General features: G+C 41.0%; 1 protein-coding gene across 4 annotated transcripts in view; it reads left to right on the forward strand.

Moving 5' to 3' along the window:
• The first annotated feature begins 761 nt into the window (after positions 1-761).
• The window catches only part of LOC114268611 (uncharacterized), a 40460-nt gene continuing 16044 nt past the window's right edge, over positions 762-25177 (forward strand). The window contains exons 1-8 of one of the 4 annotated variants that reach the window (XM_028209879.2): positions 773-988; positions 4687-4764; positions 5853-5900; positions 6206-6299; positions 7267-7420; positions 14843-14981; positions 15185-15395; positions 15604-15787. In XM_028209879.2, coding sequence (XP_028065680.2) covers positions 5861-5900; positions 6206-6299; positions 7267-7420; positions 14843-14981; positions 15185-15395; positions 15604-15787 — 822 coding nt within the window. In that variant the 5' untranslated portion in view covers positions 773-988; positions 4687-4764; positions 5853-5860. Of the gene's footprint in view, positions 989-4686; positions 4765-5852; positions 5901-6205; positions 6300-7266; positions 7421-14842; positions 14982-15184; positions 15396-15603; positions 15788-25177 lie in introns of all 4 variants that reach the window. The other 3 variants (XM_028209830.2, XM_082867016.1, XM_082867015.1) reach the window with 3 other exon arrangements.

The raw sequence follows: 25177 nt of genomic DNA on the forward strand, positions 1-25177 counted from the left end.
ATTTAGGGTATGTTTGACATAAATGTTTGGGTTGAGTTGTGTTATTTTAGTCAAAAAAATATAAAATAATTTTTTTATTTTAATAATATAAAATGTTATATTTAAATCATAATAATTTTATTTTTTTCTTATAAAAATTAAAAAATTTAAAAAGTCTATCTTAAATGAGATTTTTTAACCCCAATTAAAATAGTTAAAAAGTCAAAAAATAATCTCCATGAAGGCTTAGATCTCTTCTCACGTATTTTTAATAATTTGAATGATTCATTTTTTTTATGACTTTTCGTATATATCATTTATAAAAAAAAAGGTTAAGTTGTTCTAAAAATGATAACATCCTTATTTTATCACGTTTGTATTGAAAAAAGAAATGAAACAAACACGATATAACAAATGTGTTAATTTAATTGTTTTTTATAAATAAAGGATTGTTTGGAATAAACTAAATAAGTATATTTTTTATTTTTTTACGAAAAAATATACAAAAAAATAAAAAAATGATGTAATAAAAAAAAATAAAACGTTGAATTATTTTAAAGATGCCGAACTTGACTAAAAATAGAGAACTAATTTTTATTAAAAAAATCATCAATTCAAATTATGGAAACAGAGGTTCTGATAAACCCACGGGCTTAGACAGCGCTGGGTCCAAATCCAGAGAGAATAATCCATCCAATCGGATAAAAGGCTTACCAATGGCATGCTCGTAAATCGCTGGTTATTTTAAGGGCATATATACATATATACACGTCATGACGATTGACAACTGTTTACTTTCTGAAGGCCCCCTATTTTCAAATCTGCACTCTCTTCTCTCTCTCTCTCTCTATCTATCTCTCTTCTCTCCGGGGGTGCAGAGGAAGCGACCGCCGCCTTCAGGAGCGTCGCCACCGCTTCAGCGGCGGTTTTCTCTCTGAACTCACCGCCATCTTCTCAAGCTACTTCAACTTCACTTTCTTCTGAAACTTTCGTCAAGAATTAAAAACTGGTAAGCACCCATACATATTATTATTGTTATACGCAGTGTCTGTGAGTGTATAGTTGCTGCATTTTTTGTTTGCGAATGATTCGTTTCGGAGCCTTTCGCTTCTTCCCTCTAGGGTTTATATTGCCTCGAGTTTTGGGGGAAAGACTCTGGCTTTCACTACTATCCTCGAACCGTTTATAGTAAACTTCTTTTCCATTGCGCGCTGTCTCTCTCTCTCTCTCTCCTTGATTAGTTCAATGGTGGCGGTATCGTGACTCAACAGTGCTTATGCTTGTGCGTTTGCGTATTTCTACCTTTTTAGACTTCTGTTTCTACTACAATTCTCCTTTTTTTTTTTTTTTTTTTTAAAGATATATATTTTGACTCGGAAACAGTAGAGTAAGAGCGAGTTGTCTGTTCACACTATTTTCCCTAGTGTGTGTGTGTTTTTTTTTTTTTTTTTGTTTCTTTTGGGAAATTGCATTTCAGTGCAACAATGAAAAAAATAATCTCATTTTCACGGTGGTGGCGGTGCATGCAAATTATTTTTTGGTTGGTACAAGTTTCCTGTGTTACAGTTGCACAAAAAAATGCAATTATTTTTCCACATCCCATTCAATTGCAATTTCTTTCTTTTTTGGGGGCTTTTTTTGGGTACATTGGAAGTTATATATGGGAAAAGGGTGATGAAACATTGACATATCAGTGGCCTAAGGGTTTGGCTAACCAAACTAACCTAGTTGGTTTAATATTTTTTGGCTTTACAAACCTTTGTAACCTCTGCCTACCAGTTGCAATGTAATTTCCTTTTCTTTTTTTGTTTAAAAATTGATTACAGTAATCAAGAATAGGTATAAACGATCTATGCTTGTGTTATAAATTAAGGCCTCGTTTGGCAAGAGGCTATTTTAGTCAATTAGTCAAAAAGTTACTAAATTAGCGAAAAAGCCAACAACCCATACCAAAAAGTCAAAGATTCTCTTTTCTCTCTACTTTTTGCACATCTTTTCATAATTAGCCAAAAAGTCATACCAAACATACAAGTTTTTTTTACCTACCTACCTTTTTAGCCAAATAGCCAAAAACACGGGGCCTAAGTTGCAAAGTGTAGTAGGTTAAAATTAAATATGGTGTACTTGAGTACTAATTTATTTATTTTTAATTTATTTAGTTAGTAGTGTTGAAAGATGAAATCTACACTAATTGCTTGAGTACTATTGTACTCAATGTTATGAGAATTGGACCGGATGGGCCAGGTCAACTGGTCCAAGTTTTGGTTCGGACCAACAAATAAACCCGTTCTGCACTAGAAATCGGCTTCTTTTTAGAGAACCAGCAAATTTCGTAGTTGAACCATCTGCCTGTTCGAATTGGTAGCCAGTTCAACAAATCAGCTGGCCTTGGATTCCAAGGCACGTGTCTGCCAATGCAAGGCCAATTTTACAAAAATTGGTATCTATGGAGGCTCGAACATCAGACGTCTTGAATAGTATGAGCTCTGAGCATTAATTTCACCCAACTACACCAACAAAGCTCCTTGCTAATATAGGGTAAAACAATATTATTTATTGGATTGATTGCATATTTCTTTCAAACACTAAGTAACTACAATATAAATATATAATCAATATAAATATATTTGTATGAATAATTATATTCAATAAACATATTTAGATAAATATATATGTATCTTGAAGGTACAAAAAGAATTAAATGTATCTCAATACTTATATTTATTAAAAATAACGCCCAAATAGTACACATTAAAGGGAAAAAATTGGATAAACACTTAGGGTATGCTTGGTTTGCATTTGGGAGATGAGTTTTGAAAAAAAAAATTTAAAAAATTGTTTGGTTTGAGTTTTTCTAAAAAAAAATTCGAAATTACTTTCTCTCTCTTATGCATCAATCAATCACTTTTTCTCTCTCCTTTCTCATTCTCAATCACTTTTTCTCTCACACACATCTACTCAAATTCTCTCAAAATATCAAATCATCCCAAATTCCCAAAAAAACAACTCTCCCAAAATATACAACCAAACAAACCAAAAAAATTTTTAAACTCTCTTCCTAAATTTTTTTTCAAAAATAACTCTCCCAAAAACAAACCAAACAAGCCCTTAATCTTTAGCATAGTACTCAATACTTATATTTATTATTTAAATATAATGTTTAATGTATTTTTGAAGCAATTATGATATCATGGTCTATTTCAGTTGACTCGACGGTTGACCCTTGACACTGTCCCATTTTCGGTTTGGCCACCAGTCCATGTTTCAGAACATTGATTGTACTAATTCCCTCAAGAATTCATGAACAAATGTTTGAATTAAATTGCTATGTATTATAATTTAATGTAGGCTTTGGAGAAAGTAAAATTAAATGAAAATGTTCCTAAAATAATAATAATAATAAATGGAAATAATTGTCTTCAAAAATAAATAGCCTGGGATGCATAAAAAATTGAGATTAAGTAGCTTATTTAAGGTTTGTGAAGAAGATGGTAAAAGTGATAGAATGTGGGCATTTTGAAGCATTTCAAAATTGAGAGGATAAATATTATCAAACTAAGAGGGCAAAGTGAGTTTTTTCCTAAGTGTTGCCAAACGGGGTCTTAGCATTGACACTAAATGGAAAACCTTCATATAAAAATTCTTGCATTAAATTTCATAAAATTCTTAGAAAAATGAAACACCTCAAAGTGCTTGTTGGAGTGGTTAGATATGTAGATAATAGATAGAATTTTCTTTAATTTTTTTTTGTTTTGTTCTCTACGTGTAATCTGTACTAGAAGTTCCCCAAATGTGTATGAGCCCCCATTTGACACCAATTCGTAAAGTATGTCTTTTAGCCACTGTTAAATACCCCATATCATACGTAAAATCATTAAAAAATATTGGACATTCCTGTGCCTAATATAAAATTATGCATGACACATGGTATAGGACACCCAATAAGTGAGTATGTTAACGCTACGATTAATTATAAATACATAAGCTAGCCTTTTTCATTATGGTCTTTTAGATTATTCGCTTAAAAAGTTGTAAAATTGTTTATTCCTGCTTTTTTGTTTTTTCAGTAATAGCACAATTATAAAATCTTCATGAAGAGAGTCTCGCATTTTGAAAGAATAAACCTCATGTAGTCGTGTTTGTCTTCTTCTTTTTTTGTTTCCTGTCTTCTTATTCTTTTTCTTGACTCTTTTTTCACTTCAGTTATGTGATTGGACAAGATTTTGCTTGTGGCTAGAACTCAGTAGTATATCATTGTTTCACATGGACGTGTGGTTCTTTGACATCTTTGTGGGAATTTTGCTGAATTGTAATCATGTTAGATGCCAAATTTTTGAAGAAATTTTTTCTTACCTTTTCTTGATAATTCACTTGACATGTGACTATTGCAATCTTAGAAAGGATTGAGTTGCTATTTTTGACTGATGGGGTGTTAATTCAAAGTCAATGTGTAGGCACATCATGGTCACTGAAAAGATTAGAGTTTACATATTATTGATTCAAAGTAATTTGCATTTTATTGATTCAAAGTAGTTAAATGGATTTTAAGTTTCTTCTCATTCCTATGGATGGATGTCTATGATGCTATCACATATTATCTACGGATATGTCTGAAGTTTGGCACCCATATGCTGTTGTGTGGCATATCGTATTGGTTCATCATTAGTTTATTGTGTTGTTGTTCTATTGTGATGCATAACTATATAGATGCTGTGGAAACTGGAAAGTGATGCTTTATGAGATGGATCGCAATGCCGCAGACTTGATCGTGTGAACTGTAGGGTGGTATGACTGCATTCTATAACTGTATTTTAGCAATCCGGACTTCAGCTTATTTTGGCAATAGGCTAAAATAGCCGAAAAGTCACTATAAAAAAAGTCAACTCTTCTCTCTATTTTTTTGCATGTCTTTCCATAGAAAGCTAAAAAGCCTACTAAAATAGCCATTTCCCTCCCTTCTTTTTGTCTCTTCCTTACCTTTTTGTTGTTAGCCAATGTAAGAAGTATTGAATTGAGAAAAAGTTGGGTGGAAGGTTCAAAGGTGAAATGGTGCTAACACATTAATATACCAACCCAAAGGGGAAATGAGACATAAATGGTTAATTCTTGTTAATTTACAAAATTTGGAACCAACAGAAAAGGAAGATGATTTGTATATATTTAATAATTCAATGCTAAGAAAATTGTTGTTGCATTTAATTCTACTTTCGTGTTAAAGCAATTTGTGTAAGCTACGGGGGTCTACTTTTTGCACTCCATGTTTGTGAGGTAAATGGTGCACTGAATGCCATTTCATGTGGCAGAGTTGGTCATATTTCAGGGAACTCTGGTTGCAGAAAGTCAACACAACACTTTTACATCTAAGACATGCACTACAGGGTTAAAGAGCAACTTGATGATGTAGGTTAATATGTAGCTTTTGTAAGCATGTATGAAGAAAACTTATTTCCTCAATGACATTTTTTTATGCGCACTGAACTGTGCGAACTTTGACTATTGGGTTTAAACAGAAAAAATAAAAAACTTTCAAGGTTTTCAACTCAAAAGTTTGGAACAACAAGGTATAGGAAAAATATAAGGAAAAAGATAAAAAGGTAGAGGGCTTCACAACTTCCTGACGAAAATCTTGATAAATGGATATGTCCTTGGTGAAAATTCTGTGCTTCTGAGTTACAACTTTAGGCTTCAGAGTGGTACTTATCTTCTTGCTAGTTGCCACCTCTGGCTAAGATGACTGCTTTCGTGGTTCTTCCATTTATAGTTTTTACCAACGTAGTTGGCTGACCTCTTCATTCGTTTTTGTTTTTGCATCAAATTTATATATTTTTATTTTTTCAGTATTCTTATGTTTGGTATATCGTTCATTTTTGCAGGTCTAAGAATGGTAGAGGCTATTTCAAAATACGAGCAACCAAATGAAGGTGGGCTGTTCTTTTGGTTCTTCAACTCCATTTTCTGGGCGATGGTTTAACTATTAGTATTAACTGCTAACCCAACTATGCTGTTTCAATATATGCTATAAGGACATAGTCACTAGTCAGACAAATAAGGTTGTTGACATCTAGCATGCTATAGGTTGTCCAATTTGATGACATCCCAAAAATTGAAATTTCAGATAAATGTTGATCTCTATGGCATATGATACAAATTAAATGGTAAAACTGGAGTGCTACAGTTGCCCAGGTTTGATATCCATTTTATTTTGAATCTTCCTTATCACGTGCAGGCAATTTTGCAACTGGTTTTGAATGTTATATTCTGCTGAAGAAAGATGGTAAAACCATTTGTCGGACACGATGCCTTAATCCACTTATTCAAATGTATGAGTACCGTCCTTTACATTTTGTATGCTAATTGTTGGCTGTTTTTTGGACTTTTCTTTTTCAAACTTTATTCTATTTATTTAATTAAGGTTTTTCACTTTTTGTTTCTTACATCCAATACTAAATTTACCATTTTTAGGTTGGTTCTTTGCGTGTTAGGTTGATCTTTGACTTGTATTTTGGTGCACTTCTGTAGAGATTGCAAGAGTCTGCCTCTCATTTTATGCAATACAGTATCAGTATCCATGCAGGGTACTAGTCCCATTTTTCTTTTAGAATTGTGTATGCTAATTCTTACGCAGTTACATCTTCTAGTTGGCCAGAGCCCCGGAAGTTGTGATGAAATTTGAAGTTACACACGTCCATGGCTATTCATGTTTTTGAGTGACAGTTACAACTTCTGTGTGATTAGGTTTGGGTATCAGATTGAATTATTTGTTCTCATTGCTGGCCATGGAGCACTCCCTGTGATTAGTGTACTGTGCATGAGTCCTATGTTCTTATGCATCTCTTTATAGTACCAGCTTATCTCCTACATCTAGTTATCTTGTTTTTGTAGGAACATTTTTATTTTTTTAACGAAATGATATGGCCTAGTGCTTTACATGTTATTTTTTTAACAAATTTGAGGCTTACACATTGCGTCTTTAGAAGATTGGTATAATTTAGCTTAACCTATAATGAGGTTCAGCCATGTATATATGTAGACAGATTACAATTAAGGAAATAAATCTAATTACATTGAATAAGGCATAGAATCCGTGATTGCCTAATCACGGGATATTATTCTAGATATTCTTAAAGTAGCTATTCCAACATTTTTTTACCTCTTTCCTTATGTGGATTCTTGTTTTCACACTTTTGGAAATAGGTTGTCCCTTGTATTTTTATGGTTGGTCCATTAAGATCTTTTACATTCTTGATCATGAAATTCTACTCACACTAACTGTGAAACATTTAGCAGGCCTCCTGTTTGGACCATATCTGATATAGTTCGACAAAAGCCAGATAGTATTGTTTCTGGATTACCTCAATGTATCCTACTCCCTGCTTTTGAAAATTCTCAACAGCAAAATGAGTGGGGACTGTTTTTGGGTTTTCTCCGGAAGTACAAAAGGGTAAAGCTCTGTACATGGTATCTGATATTCATTTTGGTTATGTTTAGATGTATACTAAGGCCCATCCAAATAGCTTAAGTTGACATTCCCAGTGCTTGCTGCTAATTTGAATTGAACTGCCTTAAAGAAATTTATGTTGCTCACCTGACACTGTGACACGCACTGGAAGAAACATGTGAATGTAGGAAATTTTTATAAATTTCATCAGATAACAATAGTAGTTTCTTTAAAAATTGCTGCACTTCTGGAAATCTGGTCATGACAGTATTTTGGTTATCTGGCTTCTAAAAATAATTAATGTGCTCCACAGTTGTATTGATACATTACATATATGTTATTTGGGAATATTTTTTCTTTTGAACCTTTTTCATAAAATGTTTGGTTCATCTTGATTATTAAAGGTGTTTGTAGTTTGGAAGAAATAACTTGCTAAGGTGTTTTCCATTTGTAAGCAAATAATTTCTAGCTGCCTGTTAACAAATCATCTTCCTTTTTTTTTTTTTTTTGATAAGTAACGAACCAAATATTATTAAAAAAGCATCAAGATGATGCAACGAATACAGAGAGCCGAAAAGAGAAAACCAACCCCTACCCAATCACATCCTCTAAAAAAGCTAAAAAAACAAACATATCTGGATCAACGTTATGTTCAAACCAGCCATACAAAACCATAAGTAAACGGCTCTGGAGCTAAAACATAGAATGAGACACATCTTCAAAAGTCCGTCTATTCCGTTCCAACCACATCAAGCACGAAGGCGCCAAAGCCCAAACACGCTGCCTTCGACAACCAACCTGAGCCCCACGCTAACTCCACAACATGTCCCTCACCCCTCGAGGTTGGACCCAAACAAATCCCAAAAAGAGAACATAAAGAACCCCACAAACGACAAGCCACACAACAGTGTAAGAACAAATGATCCACAGTTTCTGCATCTTCACAGCACGTACAACACCTATTGACCAAAATATGCCCACGTCGCATCAAATTATCTAGAGTGAGATTACGACCCAAAGCTGCTGTCCACATAAAGAAAGCCACCTTAGAGAGAACCCCCCGCACCCAAATACTCTTCCACAGAAAACCCTTCCCTACTACCCCCATCAAACTCCAATAGAATGATGAAACAGAAAAACGGCCTTTAGCCCCCCTCAACCGTCCACACTAACTCATCCTCCCCAACTCTAGCCACCCCTAAAGCATACAAGTAACTCCATAACTCTACCAGGTGAGTGACCTCCCAATCCTGAACTTGCCATTGAAGCCTAATATCCCAAACCACCACAGACCCAATTCCCAAATAAGATGCCACCAAGGCCTCGTGATCCACCGCAATACTGAAGATCAAAGGGAAATGATCTTTCAACAAAACATCTCCACATCACCGAGCCTTCCAGAACCTAACCCTTAACCCATCCCCAACTTGGAACCTCACCCTAGCCCAAAACTCCTCTCTTCCCAACCAAATTTCTTTCCATAACCCATAACCATGAGCACCCATCACCCTCCCAGTCCCCCAATGGCCCCTACCCAACTCATATTTTACCGCCACCACCTTACGCCACACCCGTTCCGGCTACCAAGCAAACTGCCACAACATTTACCCAACAAAGCCCTATTAAAAGTCACCAACCTCTGCACCCCTAACCCCCTTGCCACCTTGGATTGACAAACCCTCCCCTAATCCACCAAATGATGCCTAAAAACATCCCCTCCACTAGCCCACAAGAACTCCCTTTGAAGCTTCTCAATCCGCCGCGCCACAGGCACCGGAATAATATGCAGAGACATAAAATGTCAAAATACTGCTCAGCACATGCTTTAACAAAGTCAATCTACTCCTTTTCGAAAGATATTACCTCTTCCACCCTGCTAACCGACGCTGAATGCGTTCCACGACCCTTTCCCACCCTGTAGTTGCCTTAAACGGCGCGCCCAATGGCAAACCTACATAAGTCCCTGGCAAAGTCGAAACCTTGCAATGCACCCTAACATTGCCGCTAGCATCGGCAACCTCTCCACCACCCCTACTGGAGTCAACTTGGACTTCCGCAAATTCACCTGTAGACTCGAAAAAGCCTCAAAACACAATAGAACAGATCTCAAATAACCCACTTGCTCCACCATTGCCCCATAAAAAATGAGAACATCATCTGTATACAACAAATGAGAAACACAAAAAGGAGCGTCCAGGAAGATCCCGCCGCAAAACCCTCCAACAAACTTGACTGAGCATCTTTGTCCAATAATTTGCTCAACGCCTCCATTACCAAAATGAACAATAAGGGTGATAAAGGATCTCCCTGATAGAGACCACGGTGCGTCGAAAAGAAACCTACTGGAGTACCATTAACCATAACTGACATCCACACCGTAGAAATACAAAACTGAATCCACTTGCGCCACATATCACTAAAACCCATACGCTTTAAAACATATGATAAGAACTCTCACCGAACATTATCATAGGCCTTCTCTATATCCAATTTACAAATCAAACCTGGTTGGCCCTGTCTGATCCTGGAATCCACACACTCATTAGCTACCAAAACTGCATCCAAAATTTGCCGACCTTCCACAATTGCATTTTGAGACTCGGACACCACCACTAGCAAGACCCCGTGGAGCCTATTTGCCAACACCTTAGCCAGCAATTTATACACACTCCCAAGCAAACTAATAGGCCGAAAGTCCCGAATATCCGCAGCCCCCTCTTTCTTTTTAATCAACACCAAAAAAGTTGCATTTAAACTCCGTTCAAATTGCCCTCCTTCGTAGAAGGCGGACAATGCCGCCATCACATCCTCCTTAACCACACTCCAACAATACCGAAAGAATGCCATAGTGAAGCCATCTGGTCTTGGAGTCTTATCCCCACTCATAACACGCAACGCACCAAATACCTCCTCCGTAAAAGCGCGCTCCAAAACCATCCTATTCGCATCCGAAATCATATCAAAATGAATCCCTGCCAACCCTGGACGCCATTCCGCTTCTTGCGGCCGAAACAAATTTTGATAGAAACCCATAATCCCCGCTTTAATATCTGCTTCAGTACGCAACTCTCGGCCATCCATCTGCAACCGACTAATATGATACACCCGACGGTGAGCATTAGCCATCATATGAAAGAACTTGGTGTTCCTATCCCCCTTTTTTAGCCATAAACACCTAGATTTTTGTCTAAAACTCACTTCCTCCAACCACGAGAGACGGACATACTCAAGTCGAGTCGCCACCTTACTAGCAACCTCAGTTGACACCAAGGTTTTAAAAAGCGGCTGCAACTGTTACGTAACGGTTTTGGCAGTTACCGCCACCCGTTACGACCGCTTTTGCAGTGTGATTGAGATTCACAGGTGTGTCGGCCGTAGCGGCTGCCATAGCGGTGCCGTAACAGTCGTAACGGCCTGTTACGCACCATTACGTAACGGTTCCAAACTGCTTCTTTCGAAAAAACACACAAAAAAAGGCTGAAAATGGGAGAAGAGGGATAGAGAGAAGAGGGAAGATAAAGAGAGAAAATGGAGGAGCAAGAGATAGAGAGAGAAGAGGGAAGATGAAGAACATGTTATTGATTTGTTGAAGCTGTAAGACCTATGCTCAAGGTTCTAAAAAGCGGTTGCGGTCGCCATAACGGTGGCGGTGACGCGGTTGCGGTTGCGGGGTGTAAAGGCCGTAGTGTAACGGTTGCGGTAACCGGAACCGTGAATTTTTTTATTTTTCGCACAATATGAAAAAAAACTCACCGATACGCATATTTTTTTTCCATGATCATATTTATTGGATTAAAAATAAATATTGATCAATTTTTGTAAATTTTTAAGTATGATCCAATATATTTCATATTTTTAAATCACTATAAACTAAGTTTTTTACATTTTATTTTAATAATTAATGATTTTATATTTTACAAAAAATCAATCACTAACTATTATATATAAAATAAATAATGACAAAAGTAAGAGAATAAATAAGAGTCTAAATATATATATATATATATATTTTTTAACCAAGCCAAATAGATAATGACCATTTATTATTATTATTATTTTCAAACAATATATAGATAGACACACACAAACAAAATGGTTTAGTGATAGCAGCTGAATAGAATAGCATAGGTCTTATAGTTTCAACAAATCAATAACATGCTCTTCATCTTCCCTCTTCTCTCTCTCTCTCTCTCTCTCTCTATCTCTTGCTTCTCTATTTTCTCTCTTTATCTTCCCTCTTCTCTCTATCCCTCTTTTCCCGTTTTCAGCTTTTTTTTGCATGTTTTTTCGAAAGAAACAGTTTGAAACCGTTACGTAACGGTGCGTAACAGGCCGTTACGGCTGTTACGGCACCGTTACAACCGCTACGGCAGCCGCTACGACCGACACACCTGTGAATCTCAATTACACTGCAAAAGCGGCCGTAACGGGTGGCGGTAATCGCCAAAACCGTTACGTAACGGCGTTACGTAACGGTTGCGGCTGCTTTTTAAAACCTTGCCTATGCTATTCTATTCAGTTACCATTACTAAACCATTTTGTTTATGTGTGTTTATCTATATATTGTTTGAAAATAATAATAATAATAAGTGTGGTTATTATCTATTTGGCTTGGTTAAAATATGTATGTATATATATATATTTAGGCTTTTATTTATTCTCTTACTTTTGTCATTGTTTATCTTATATATAATAGTTAGTGATTAATTTTTTGTATAATATAAAGTCATTAATTATTAAAATAAAATGTAAAAAACTCAGTTTATAGTGATTTAAAAATATGAAATATATTGGATCATACTTAAAAATTTATAAAAATTGATCAATATTTATTTTTAATCCAATAAATATGATCATTGAAAAAAAATATGTGTATCGATAAGTTTTTTTTTCAAACTGTGCGAAAAATAAAAAAATTCACGGTTCCGGTTACCGCAACTGTTACACTACGGCCTTTACACCTGCAACCGCGTCACCCCCACCGTTACGGCGACTGCAACCGCTTTTCAGAACCTTGGTTGACATTAAACCCCCTTGAACCTCTGACTCATATAAGGAGCGAAGCAAGGATACCATGGCCGCTTTCTGGCCCTCCAATCGACCAAAGACCTCCTTATTCCAACCTTTCAAATCCTGTTTAAGCAATTTCAATTTCTGTGCCAACCTGCTACTAGGCGCGCCTATTACGGATAATCTAACCAGCAGCTGCGAACCATCTCCACAACCATCCGACTGCAACCATATTCTCAAAGCGAAACGGTGTTGGGCCACTATGAACACCCCCAGTGTTGAGTAAGATAGGCAAATGATCCGAAATTGGACGCGGTAATCAAATCTGCATGGCATCAGAAAAATGCGCCTCCCAATCACCAGAGATCAGAAAACAGTCAATTCGAGACAAACTCCGCCCATTTGACCAAGTAAAGTTCCCCTATTGAAGCGGCAAATCAATCAACTGTAGCTCATCAATGAAAAAACAAAAAGTGCGCATAGAACTCAAATCCCGAGTACTCCCTACCTTCTCTGTTTGCCACCGCACTATATTGAAATCCCCTCCTCCACACACCAAGGCTCTGACCAACGAAAAGTCACATTCTCTAATTCAGATAAGAACTCAGCCTGATCACCACCCCACACCAACCCATACACCCCTGTGAACACCCATCGAAACTGGTCCTCCACGCACCTAAACAAGCAAGATATAGAAAAACCACCCAACTCGTCACCTTGGTGTCCCAACAGAGAAGAACACCACTCGCTGTGCCTGAAGCTGGCAAATGCAGCCATTCCACAAACCTTCCCCCCCCTCCAAAAATCTCACGCACCAAATCCTCCCGGAACATCTCCATTTTGGTCTCTTGCAAGCACACCACATCAGCATTCACACTTCGCAAAGCTGCCTTCACTGTTACCCATTTATCCCTATCATTCAGACCTCGCACATTCCAGGATAAAATTTTTAGCTTCATTGCAACAAAAGTGGTTCTCCACGAGATCGCCTTGACTCCCGAGCTACTATCAAACCACCATGGTCATAATTAATAGAACATTGTAAATTCTTCAGCTCCCTTTTCCCTTTGCCGCAAGTACCCAGCAGACTAGCCAGCTGTTTACTAGGCGCCCCTTTTCGCCATGACTCTTCCACTACTGAAAACAACCGGAGAGCTTCCTCCTCACGCCCCTTGAACGACAGACCTAACAAGCAACTGACATCGCCTATGTGTTCCAACACCCATTCGGAGACCTTTGCAGCCGAACGGATACCATCCCTGCCCAAATCAGTCCCACCCTCCTGCCCACCATCATCCATAGCAACAGATTGTAACGCCACAGGCCAATGAGACAGCCCCTCATCAAACTCAATTTCACTCTCCGCTGCCCATGACAACTTACCACACTGTTCTGGCCCAGATTGCACCTCACCATCGTTAAAGGTAGACGACTCATATGAAGATCGCCGACCAACCACCTCTGACACATAACTAGAATCACGCATCTCGTCATTCAGCTTTCATCACACCACGACTTGCAGACCCGATGCAGATGCCGGTTGCAGGAACCCATCTCCGTTTGGTGCAAGCGACCCATCCACCAACCTCGTCAATGACCCCTGCTCCATCGTCGCAGTGCCTCCGTCCACCGTCCCCTCCGTTGGCAAAAGTGGCCCGACACTAGTCCGCAACAACTCTAGGACCCAATTCACGAGCGGATCCACCAACTGAACTACGGGTTTGAGCCCAACTCCATGCGAATGGCCCAGCACAAAATTTTCCTTAGGCCCCACTAGATTCGAACCCAACGAACCCTCCACAGGCCTAACACTTGCTACCTCTTGGGCTTTTTTAACTAATTGGCCCATTGCGCCCATAACCATAGGCCGGTTGCCCTGGAGCCTCCACCCATTGACAACCCACTTCCCCTTAAAAGGCAAGGGACATATATCACGCCCTAGATTGCCCCCAAATCGCTGAATTTTAGGGCGATCCCTCACTCTACGCCCAATCTGCCGATCTTGCCGCACCAAATCCGGACCAGCCATTCCGAGTCGTCGCCCACCCCACCGAGCTGCCGTCAGTAAACCAGACTCCACCGATGGCCCTGTCTCCAACTAGATGGGTAGAACATAACGCCAGGAAGCCCATCGGAGTGAAATCTATGACGGAATCCCATCCGCCAAGCCTCGAACCTTCATTCGAACACAACCCAACAAATCCATTGTCTCATCCACCTCCAGGAAGCCACCACACCGGTCTCCAATGGCACGACTAAAATCATCTTCTTTATCTTTGTATCACGTCTTTTTTAACTTCACGCTCATCTAAAATGGTATACTTGTTGTGACACAAGGGAAGACTAGTTTTTATTCTACCTATTATAAATATGTAAGAGTTCATTAGTCAAAATACTGACGCCATGCTTTTCAAGGTTGCTATCACAAAAATTGGAGCTTATGAGTTTTACATTTCTCCTCCAAATGAAGGTTCAAATTTTAGCCATGCTGTAGTTTCACGTCGAATGGGGAAATTGCATAATATGTGTGATGGTCAAAAGCATGGTATTTCAGGTAAGTTTGTTGTTGTTGTTGCCCCTCTTGCCAGAAGGGGTTATTTTTTGTGGGGGGAGGGCAGTAATTTTTTGGGTGACGGATCTGCTGTGTTTCATGCACTCTTGTCTTACGTGAATCATAATTGTGGGTTTTTGAAACATAAATGCCATTTTCATGGAACATCTAGCTGCTATAACTGATAAAAAAAAAAATGTTTTTAGAGACCACTGAAGATCTCTATGATCGTGAATCGAGGGATGGAACTTGTAGCAGAGCTGAAACTAGTGTTCCTAGGCAGAATGATCCTTTGGAGAAAAATTTTGTGCAAGCACACCCAAGTTATTTGAAAACCCTTGGTCAAGCACATTCTGGTTGGATTTTTGGTGCAATTGCTGAGCTTGTTGACAATTCAAGAGATGCCAAAGCGACCAAGTGGGTTCATCTGCTTTTCTCAATTTTTTAAGTTTTCTTTGTTTTCCGAACAAGTGCAGAATCTTTTTTGATCATCATCTCTTTCTTTCCTTCTTTATGGTTCTGATCAAACCCTCAATTTATCAATGCTGATTTTTATTTCTGCAGTGGTCTTTGGCTGCTTGTTTTTCTTATTGGATACGATAAATCATTGTGGTATGTTCAACAGATTTGAAGTTTCTATTGGCATGGTGTATTCAAAAATTGCTGGCAAAGGTATTCCTATGCTGTCAGTCATAGATGATGGCCATGGGATGACTCATCAACAGATTTTGAGAATGATATCTTTTGGGCATGAGCAACCTGATGCAGATGATCCTGATCATATTGGGAGATTTGGCATTGGATTTAAGGTATTTTTTTGTTATAAAATAACTTGGTTTCTTGGGGTAGCCGTGCTTTGTTCTGCTTTTTGTGCATGAACCTTTCCTGTTGGTTTGGCATTGTCATCTTCGGTTGGTTTTCCGAGTGTGTGATTTTCTTTGGTGCATTATGGTACCAAGGGGAGGGGAAAGGAGTATTATACAGTTTTGCTTCTATATTCTAGCAACTCAGCAGCTGTTGTGCCGTACTTTTTGCTTTTTTATTTCATTGAATTGCATTTATGGAATATATGAGTCATGGTTTGAATCGGCTGGATGATGTCTTTCTTTAGTAGTTATTATGGTCATGTTCATGTTTCAAGCATTTTTTCATGCTGTAATAACACTTAGAAAAGTGTTATCTCTGTTACTTGTTTTGCAATTAAGTGCTTTTACAGGTTTAATTTACTTTAACCTTATTGATGGACACATTGAGTTAAACATGTCTTTGGTATCCTGTTTACAGAAATGTGGGAAATTATTACTTTCTAAAAAAATGAAGGTGACATAGTTTTTACTTGGTGACAGAATGTGGGTACTTGTATCAAGCTCAATACGTGGCAAGCCCTACAGGTGCCATATCGCCAAAACCACACCTGCGTGGCAGACCAATAAGGCACCACGGCTGGCATGTCGTATGTTTGATACATGGCGAGCCCTATGGGCGCCATGTGCCAAGGCAACCAAAACTATATGCTTAGCCTAAGCGGGAGCATATATACAAGCCCAAATATATCTAGATATGAAGAGCCCTGCAAAAGGCAGCACCATGGCCCCGTAGGGCCCATGGTCCTTCATACCTCGCTCCAAGGCCAAACAACAATACAATCAGCCCCCGGCTCACTTGGACTTGGATTGATAAACAACGGCTCTCGTAAACATTGAGATAGGCCTGCGGCCCATTCTTCTACTTGATCGCTCGGATACGAGCCCCTCTTTTAAACATTGAGATAAGCCCGCAGCCCATTCTCCTACTTGGTCACTTGGAAGCGAGCCCTTGGCTCTCTTAAACACTAAGGTGGGCCCTGGCCCAATTATCTACTTGGATGCCTGGGTTGGGAGCAGGACCCAGGCACTACTGCTCGGGATCATCAGAGGATACTGGACTGGCGGCTGAGGTCATGGGATCGTTGAGATGGTTGTCTTCTTGCTAAGACAACTCCATCTCAACTAGGCTTGGAGAAGAGGCAACAATGACCTTACGTTCATGTCATCCGATGCATATACGAAACGTTACTTTCTGCCTACCATGAAACGTTGCTCTCCGCCTGCCGGCGAGCCACAGATGGCAGAAGGGCTTATATTACTTCTGGCAGAGTTGAGGAGAACGAGCCACCTGTCCAACAATTCCCTTGGACTCCAATACTCCTGTGGCCTATATAACGTATTGTATATGCAGCGAGACACAACAACAATACAACCAAATCTCATGCTTAAACACCCTCTTTCATTTTGCATTAGTGTTCAAGGTCTATCACTGCCAACCTCTCCCTCTCCAAGCTTGCCTTGATCTCCTCCTCTCCACCTCCGGTGATCTCAGGCTATTGAAGTGCCCGCCATCTTCCCGGACTACCTCTAACCACACAAATCACCCACATTATACTCTGCTGGGGAAGAGTGGTGCTCGCTTCACATGGCACCCAAAAAGAACACTGGAACTGGAGTAGCGACATCCCAAGGTGGCGGTAAGGAGACCCTGGCGGAGACCTCGGAACACAACTCCGGCGGCTCCCTAAAAGAACAATCCTCCCAACCGGTCATAGCGGACCAACTACGTGCGTTGACTGAGAGCATCACCTCTCTTCAACAGAACCAACAACTCTTAATGGATGCCCTACTAGCCTTACAAAGGGCACCTACACCTCCATCATCGTCTAACCCTCTTTCAACATCACAAAATGGCGCTCCGCCATTAGCCCAGAATGGCTCGAAAGCCAACCTCGCTACGCAAAACAACTTGCGAACCCAGGCGGGAGGACAAACAATCGCCCCGCTCCCTCCGACGCCTCCCAGCCAAATACCCCCACCGCAAGTTGGATCCATCAGCGGAGCTCCCACCGTAGTGACATCGATTAGCTCTCTTGCTCTCCCGGTGGATCAGAACCCTTCCCAGCCATTAACATTGGAAGTAGTAAAAGAGCACATACGCAGTCTACTTCAGACAAACAAAGGTCATATCCCTGCCTCCCCAGATTTGGACCTTCGTCCCCCATACCCTATTCACATCGCAAGTCTTCCATATCCGGCGGGATATATAGTACCCAAGTTTGTTCGCTTCGACAGACGAAAAGGGAATGCCAGGGAGCATGTTTCACGCTTTCTTGATGCCCTTGGAGCTCACCGAGAGGACCGAAACCTCCGCATGAGGGAATTCTCCAAATCCCTCACAGATCGAGCATTCTCGTGGTATGCTAACCTCGCTGCTGGCTCTATTTCTTCATGGTTAGACTTGGTAAAAAAGTTTTACATCAAGTTCTTCTACGTTGAAGAAAGGTTAACCACCCTTCATCTTATGAGGGAAACACAGCGACTTGGGGAGGACATCCTCGTTTACGTTCGCCGTTTCAGGGAAAAAGCAGTAGACATTCAAGACCCGATGGAAGAGCACCAACTGGTGTCATTGTGCATTGAAGGAATGCTCACGACTTATAAACTCCAGTTGGTTAACCACCATTTCTTTGACTTTTCCGCTTTATGTGCTGCGGCCCGAAACATAAGTGAAACAGTAAGATCAGGGGCACGAATAACAGCACCACAACCCCACTCATGGCGACCAACGGCAACTCAACCTTCCTCATGGAGGCCTAACCGACGCAACCACGTTGTATATGCAGCCAAAGGCTCCTCTGGTGGAACAGAAGACCCGCAGGCAAAAAGGAGAAAGTTCGATCAAATTCCCCCGCCATTACCTATCTCAGTGAACGAGGCACAGGCACTCCTCAATGCCTGGGTAGAAGATGGGAAAGTTCACCTCCCTGAGCCAAGGCAACCTGTTAACAAAAAGGATCAAGCGCGGGCAGACTATTGCATATACCATCGTTCCATTAAACATCCTACTACGGAATGTTGGGCACTCAGATCCCTAGTTCGAAAAATGATATCTGAAGACGCTTTGTAGCTACCTCGCCAAACAGAAGATGTCTTGAAAGATCCTCTCCCGCGCCATAAGGATAATGGCAAGACGGCCATGATGCTTTTGCATTATGACGAGATGGAAGAGCCAATGGTGTGCGAGCTCTTTGAACTCCCAGCTCCCACTTGTCCGGACTTTGAGACAAGACGTGTGATAGCACTTAAGAAATCGACAAAGTTCAAGTGGTTCTTCGACCAATTCGTTTTGTCTGAAGCAACATGCTTTGAAGCCACCAAGGCCTTTTTAAGACTTGCAGAGCAGAATGGTGAAACGTGCATGAGTGTAAGCGGATCAGTAAGGAAAGTATTTCGGGATAACTCCTTCGCAATAACCTTTACCGAGGCCGACAAACAAGTACCATTTCCACATAACCGTCCCCTCTACGTCCCAGTATTCATCAATGGGATGGAGTTTCAAAGAAGATTCATGGATGGAGGAGCTTCACTCAATGTGATGCCTTATTGTACTTCCAGGCAGTCGGGATCCCACAAAAGCACTTAGTCAGACAACCCATCTCCATCACCAGTTTGGGAAGCCAAAAAATTAAAACCATAGGTCATGTCCAGTTAGACTTAGCAGTGGGACCAATTCGCTCTACTACTAAGTTTCATGTTATAGAAGCAGAGACGACCTATCAAGCTCTCCTAGGGAGAACTTGGCTTCACAGATATGCTGCTATTCTGTCCACCTACAATCAATGTGTCAAAGCAATCTACAACAATGAGGTAGTAGCCATAGTTGGCTCTCAAAAGCCTTTTCGAGTAGATGAAGCTCACATGGCAGATGCAGTATTTTACAATCATGTCGATGAAGATGAACCTCCCCTGCCACTTCGAGGAACTCCTATACCTGATTGGGATGACCTCTCTGAAGAAGGTTCATCACCACCTCGTAGAAAGACATTCACCAAATCAGAGCCCTCAAGAAAGCTCCCTAAAGGCACCAGGTTTCAAACAAAAGATGGAAAAATGGTATACCGTTTATGACGGTGCGAAGGGTTGGCAAATGTTACCAATGCCCACCCCAGCTAAACGACGTAGCAATTGTCTATCGTGAACTAAGTGGAGAAGATCACTGTTGCTAGACCTTGTCTGCGTTGGCCCAACGCCTACCAAATCAGAGCCCTCAAGAAAGCTCCCTAAAGGCACCAGGTTTCAAACAAAAGATGGAAAAATGGTATACCGTTTATGACGGTGCGAAGGGTTGGCAAATGTTACCAATGCCCACCCCAGCTAAACGACGTAGCAATTGTCTATCGTGAACTAAGTGGAGAAGATCACTGTTGCTAGACCTTGTCTGCGTTGGCCCAACGCCTGCCAATGGCAAAGAATAAAAAAAGTAGAGACAAGAAGAGCAGAAGGAGAAAAAAAGTTGTGGCTTTTCCAGCAACAGATAAACACTCTGATAAATTCTATTTTCCTGCGGTAACTCATTTGGATGGAGCCGAAGGCTAAAAAGTTAAACCCCTCGCCAAGGCAGCTATTTCATCTCCTAACCAAGTACCCGCCAAGCAAGATGGATTGCAAGAAGTCCGACCTGCTCTAGAGTGTTTACAGGACGGCCCTCGGCCCCAAAAGTAAGAACTGGAAGAAATCAACATAGCCCCTGAAGGAGAACCCAAACGTCCTATCTTCATTTGCAGAGATCTTCCAGCAGAACAAAGGGAACCCCTCATCGAGTTGATCAGGAAATATTCGGACGTTTTCGTATGGACATATGAAGAAATGCCACGATTAGACAAAGATGTTACCATGCACCATTTGAACGTCATCCCCCTGGCTCGCCCAGTCAAGCAAGGAGTAAGATTTTATAAGCCCGAGGTGGAGCTCAACATCAAGGACGAAGTGGTGAAGCTGCTTGGAGCAGGGTTTATCAAACCCATCCAACATCCCACCTGGCTTTCTAGTATCGTCCCAGTTATCAAAAAGAATGGTCAAATTCGAGTGTGCGTCGATTTCAGAGATCTAAACAAATCTTGCCCCAAAGATGAGTTCCCACTCCCAAACATAGATACCTTGATTGATTCAGCGGCGGGGCACCATATGTTTTCATTCATGGATGGCTTCAGCGGCTATAACCAGATCAAGATGGCCCCAGAGGATACCCCAAAGACGGCGTTTCGCACTCCTATAGGTAACTTTTTCTATACTGTAATGCCTTTTGGATTAAAAAACGCGGGAGCAACATACCAAAGAGCTATGACAGCCATCTTTCATGACATGTTGCACAAATCCTTGGAATGTTACATTGATGATTTGGTAGTGAAATCCAAGGAGGAGACCAGTCACCTTAGAGACCTTCAAAGAGTCTTTGAACGCTGTAAGAAATATAGACTCAGAATGAACCCGCTTAAATGCGCATTCGGAGTCACTGCCGGCAAGTTCCTTGGCTGCATCGTTCATCACCATGGGATAGACCCTGACCCAGCAAAGGTCGCCGCCATCAAAAATATGCCACGACCAACCAATCTAGACGAGTTGAGAACCTTCCTTGGTCGGGCATCTTACTTGAGACGGTTTATCCTAGCTATGGCCGAAATAACACAACCCTTCAATTCATTACTAAAGAAGGACGTCAGGTTCATTTGGAATGAGGAGCACCAACAAGCATTCGAAGGAGTGAAGTTAGCTTTAATTTCCCCTCTCTTCATGACTCCTCCTCAGCCAGCAAGGCCCTTACTCCTCTACATCACTTCCACGCCGAAATCAGTCGGAGCTCTGCTCGCCCAGGAAATTGACGGACTCGAACGACCCGTGTACTACATAAGTAGAGTCGTCCAAGGAGCTGAGATCCGATATTCCCCCATTGAGCGGCACTACCTCGCCCTAGTCTTTGCCGCTAAAAAGCTCTGCCATTACTTTCTTTCTTACCCCATCCATCTTATGACCAGAAGCAATCCCATCCGCTTTCTCCTCACTAGACCAGCGCAATCCGGTAGGCTAGCTTGCTGGCTTCTATCATTAGCAGAATATGACATCACTTGCAAAGCTCCCAAGGCCATCAAGAGTCAAGCGCTTGCCGACCTCTTGGCTCACTTCCCTAGTGGAGAATATGAACCGCCTTCGGACGAATTGCCAGGAGATGAGTTCCAAACAGTCGAAGTAAACACCGAAGGGGAATGGAGTTTGAGTTTTGATGGATCGTCCACCTCTAAAGGGGAGGAGCTGGAATAGTCCTTATTTATTTCCCCAAATCGAACTGAAGTCAGTTTGTCATATAAACTGGATTTTAAATGCTCTAACAACGAGGCGGAATACGAAGCCCTGATATTAGGGCTTATGGCAGCGCTCCACCTAGGAGTAAGTCTCCTATGTATCAAAGGCGACTCTAATTTGGTGGTCAAGCAGACCAATGGAGACTATGCTATCAAAGAGCCCCTTTTAGCCTCGTACAGAACCATTGTCCAAAGGTTGACAGACAAATTTGACATGGTAAGGATAGAACACGCTCCTCGCTCCAACAATCGACACCCAGACGCCCTTGCTACCTTGGCTTCTAAAGTAGAATTTGCGGAAGAATCAACTAAGATAGAAGTGCTGAAACGCTTCATGCCGTGCTCGGTAACAACTATTTTTCCTGAAAAAGAACCCGCCGATTGGAGAGCCCCAATCATCGATGAGCTCCGCGCCTCCTCAGGTAAACTACCTTTGTGCGAAATCAAACACTTTACGATTTACCAAGGAATCCTCTACTACAGAGGGCCTGGGGGTCTGCTAGCACGATGCATCGACTTACCAAACCCAAGTCTAAGCTAGAAGGGGTTCACAATCGTTCTTGCGGAACAGGAGACGTGAGCCTCTACAGGAGGCTACAACAACAGGGATATTATTGGCCTACTATGGCCAAAGAAGCAAACGACCTTCAGGGAAAGTGCACCAAATGCCAGGAATTCCCTCAAAAAGCTGAATGCAATTTCGCAAAAATCACCTCCGACTGGTGTCAGGTGTATATAGATTACCTCAAAGAAGCATCATTGTCGCCAGATCGCTCTGCAGCTGCAATAATCAAGAAGCAAGCTTCGAAATTCTTTTTGCAAAAAGGGCAACTTTTCAGGCATGGCCTTGACGAGAAGCCTTTACGCTGCTTATCGGGAGTAAAAATCCATTAAGTTTTAGAACTTGCTCATGGGTCGGAGCACCAAGGCGGAGCCAAGCTATTCCAACATCTTTTGCATTATTATTGGCCCACCATGGAAGCGGACGCCAAAATATATGCCAAACGCTGCAAACCTTGTCAATTCCATGGTAACCTTATTCACGCACTAGCCACTGATCTGCATAGTTCGAGCTCACCATGGCCTTTCCACACATGGGCTATGGATCTTATTGGCCCCATCTCTCCACCGTCAAAGGGACACATATGGATCGTAGCGGCCACAGAGACTTACACTAAGTGGGTAGAAGCCATCCCCCTGAAGAAGGCAATAGGAGCCGCTGTCTCCAATTTCATTCGAGAATTCATTATATGTTGTTTTGGTATTCCTAGAGTAATTCTGTCGGATAATGGGACCGCTTTCGTCAACCGCCAAGTGGGGAAACTCTTAGTCTCCTACGACATCGCACACCATAAATCAACGCCTTACTATCTCCAAGGCAATGGACAAGCTGAAGCAACCAACAAAACACTCTTTAGAATCCTTTCAAGGACTCTCAAGGATTATCAAAGGGACTGGGCACACGTGCTTCCAATGGCGCTCTGGGCATACAGAACTTCCAAAAGAAGACCAACTCAAATGACCCCATTTTCGTTGGTATATGGCACGGAAGCCGTCCTTCCAGTGGAAATTGCCATACCCTCAGCTCGCATGGCCCTCCGAAGTGGAACCAGCCCGTACTCCAGATCGTCAGAGTTGGAAGTCCTTGATGAAAGAAGGGACAAGGCCCCGACTAATCTTAGAGTTTACCAGAGCCGTATAACCAGAGCTTATGTTCCTCTGGTACGTCCAAGACAGTTCCAAGAAGGTGATTTAGTATTACGGGTTGCACCTCACGTCATGAGGGGAACATCAACCCACAAGTTCACACCCAAGCGGCAGGGTCCTTATGTAGTAAGGGAAGTCAATGAAAATGGGTATTACAGAATTTTTGAGCCTGACTCTCAAACCCTCCTGAGCCCTATCAATGCGAAATGGTTAAAGGCTTACTATCCTTAGAAATTACTCATCGCTATATGATGTACTACACCAAGATGTATTGTGCCCATTTGGGCTTCTTCGATGAATATCATCCTTTTCCACACTTATTCTAACTATAATCACAAATAATAAAAGATGACGCTCTAATTATAAAGTCAGCTCCATTAAGTAGTTGAAGATTTTCAATTACAAAAAAGAAAGGGAGGCCCGAATCTCCAACATACAAAAAAAAGTTTTAGGCTATAAAGCTATCATATGCTACAAAGCTATGATCCAACTAAATCAAGACTTTGGAAGCTTGATCTTCTTCATCTTCACCCGCCAATCTTGCTTCAAGAATCGCTTTCTTTTCTCTTAAGCTAGAAGTCGCCAATTCTGCTTCATTCAAAGCTCTCTTACGTTCCTCCTCCACTCGTACAGCAGCAGCCAAAGCCTTATCTACCTCACCTAGCTCAGCCTCAATCATCCTCCTCCTGACCTTGGATTCAAGAAGAGATAACCAATCATCTAACCAACCCACCTCCAATCTGTTAATCCGGCCATCTCGAAATTCGCCCAATACAACACGTTGGGCCAACACCTCATCAAGAGAAGCTGTCTCCGGGGATAACTTGTAAAGCTCCTTAAGGAATTCTCCAAAACCATCAACACAAAACTTACAAATCAAAAAAGGGCATTCACCATTAAAGTGCATTTTTCAAAAAAAAAAAAAAAAACCTCCCCTCGCTAAGGCACTATTTTGAGTTAGGCATTTCCCTCACATGAAGTGACCCTTCCCTCGCAATTCCCCTCTCCCTCGCCTTCCAGGTATGTTTTTATCCCTCGCCTAAATTTATGTTTCTATTCCTTGCCTAAATTTCTAACCCGTCCCAAAAAAAAAAAATAATAATAATAATAAAAAAATAAAAATAAATAAAAAATAAAAAAAAAATATTTTGAGTTAGTGCTCTATCCCTCGTTAGGTCTCTATCCCTCGCTCGAAGTACGCCTTTGCTCTAATTCCCCTCCCCCTAGCCGGAAGAAAAAAAAAAAAAAAAAAAAAAAAAAAACTATTTTGAGTTAGGCCTCTTCCCCTCGCTAGGCCTCTATCCCTCGCTCGAAATACGCTTTTGCT

The sequence above is a fragment of the Camellia sinensis genome, chromosome 4 (assembly GCF_055761805.1).
Source record: "Camellia sinensis isolate YWXY chromosome 4, ASM5576180v1, whole genome shotgun sequence".
Classification (NCBI taxonomy): Eukaryota; Viridiplantae; Streptophyta; class Magnoliopsida; order Ericales; family Theaceae; genus Camellia; species Camellia sinensis.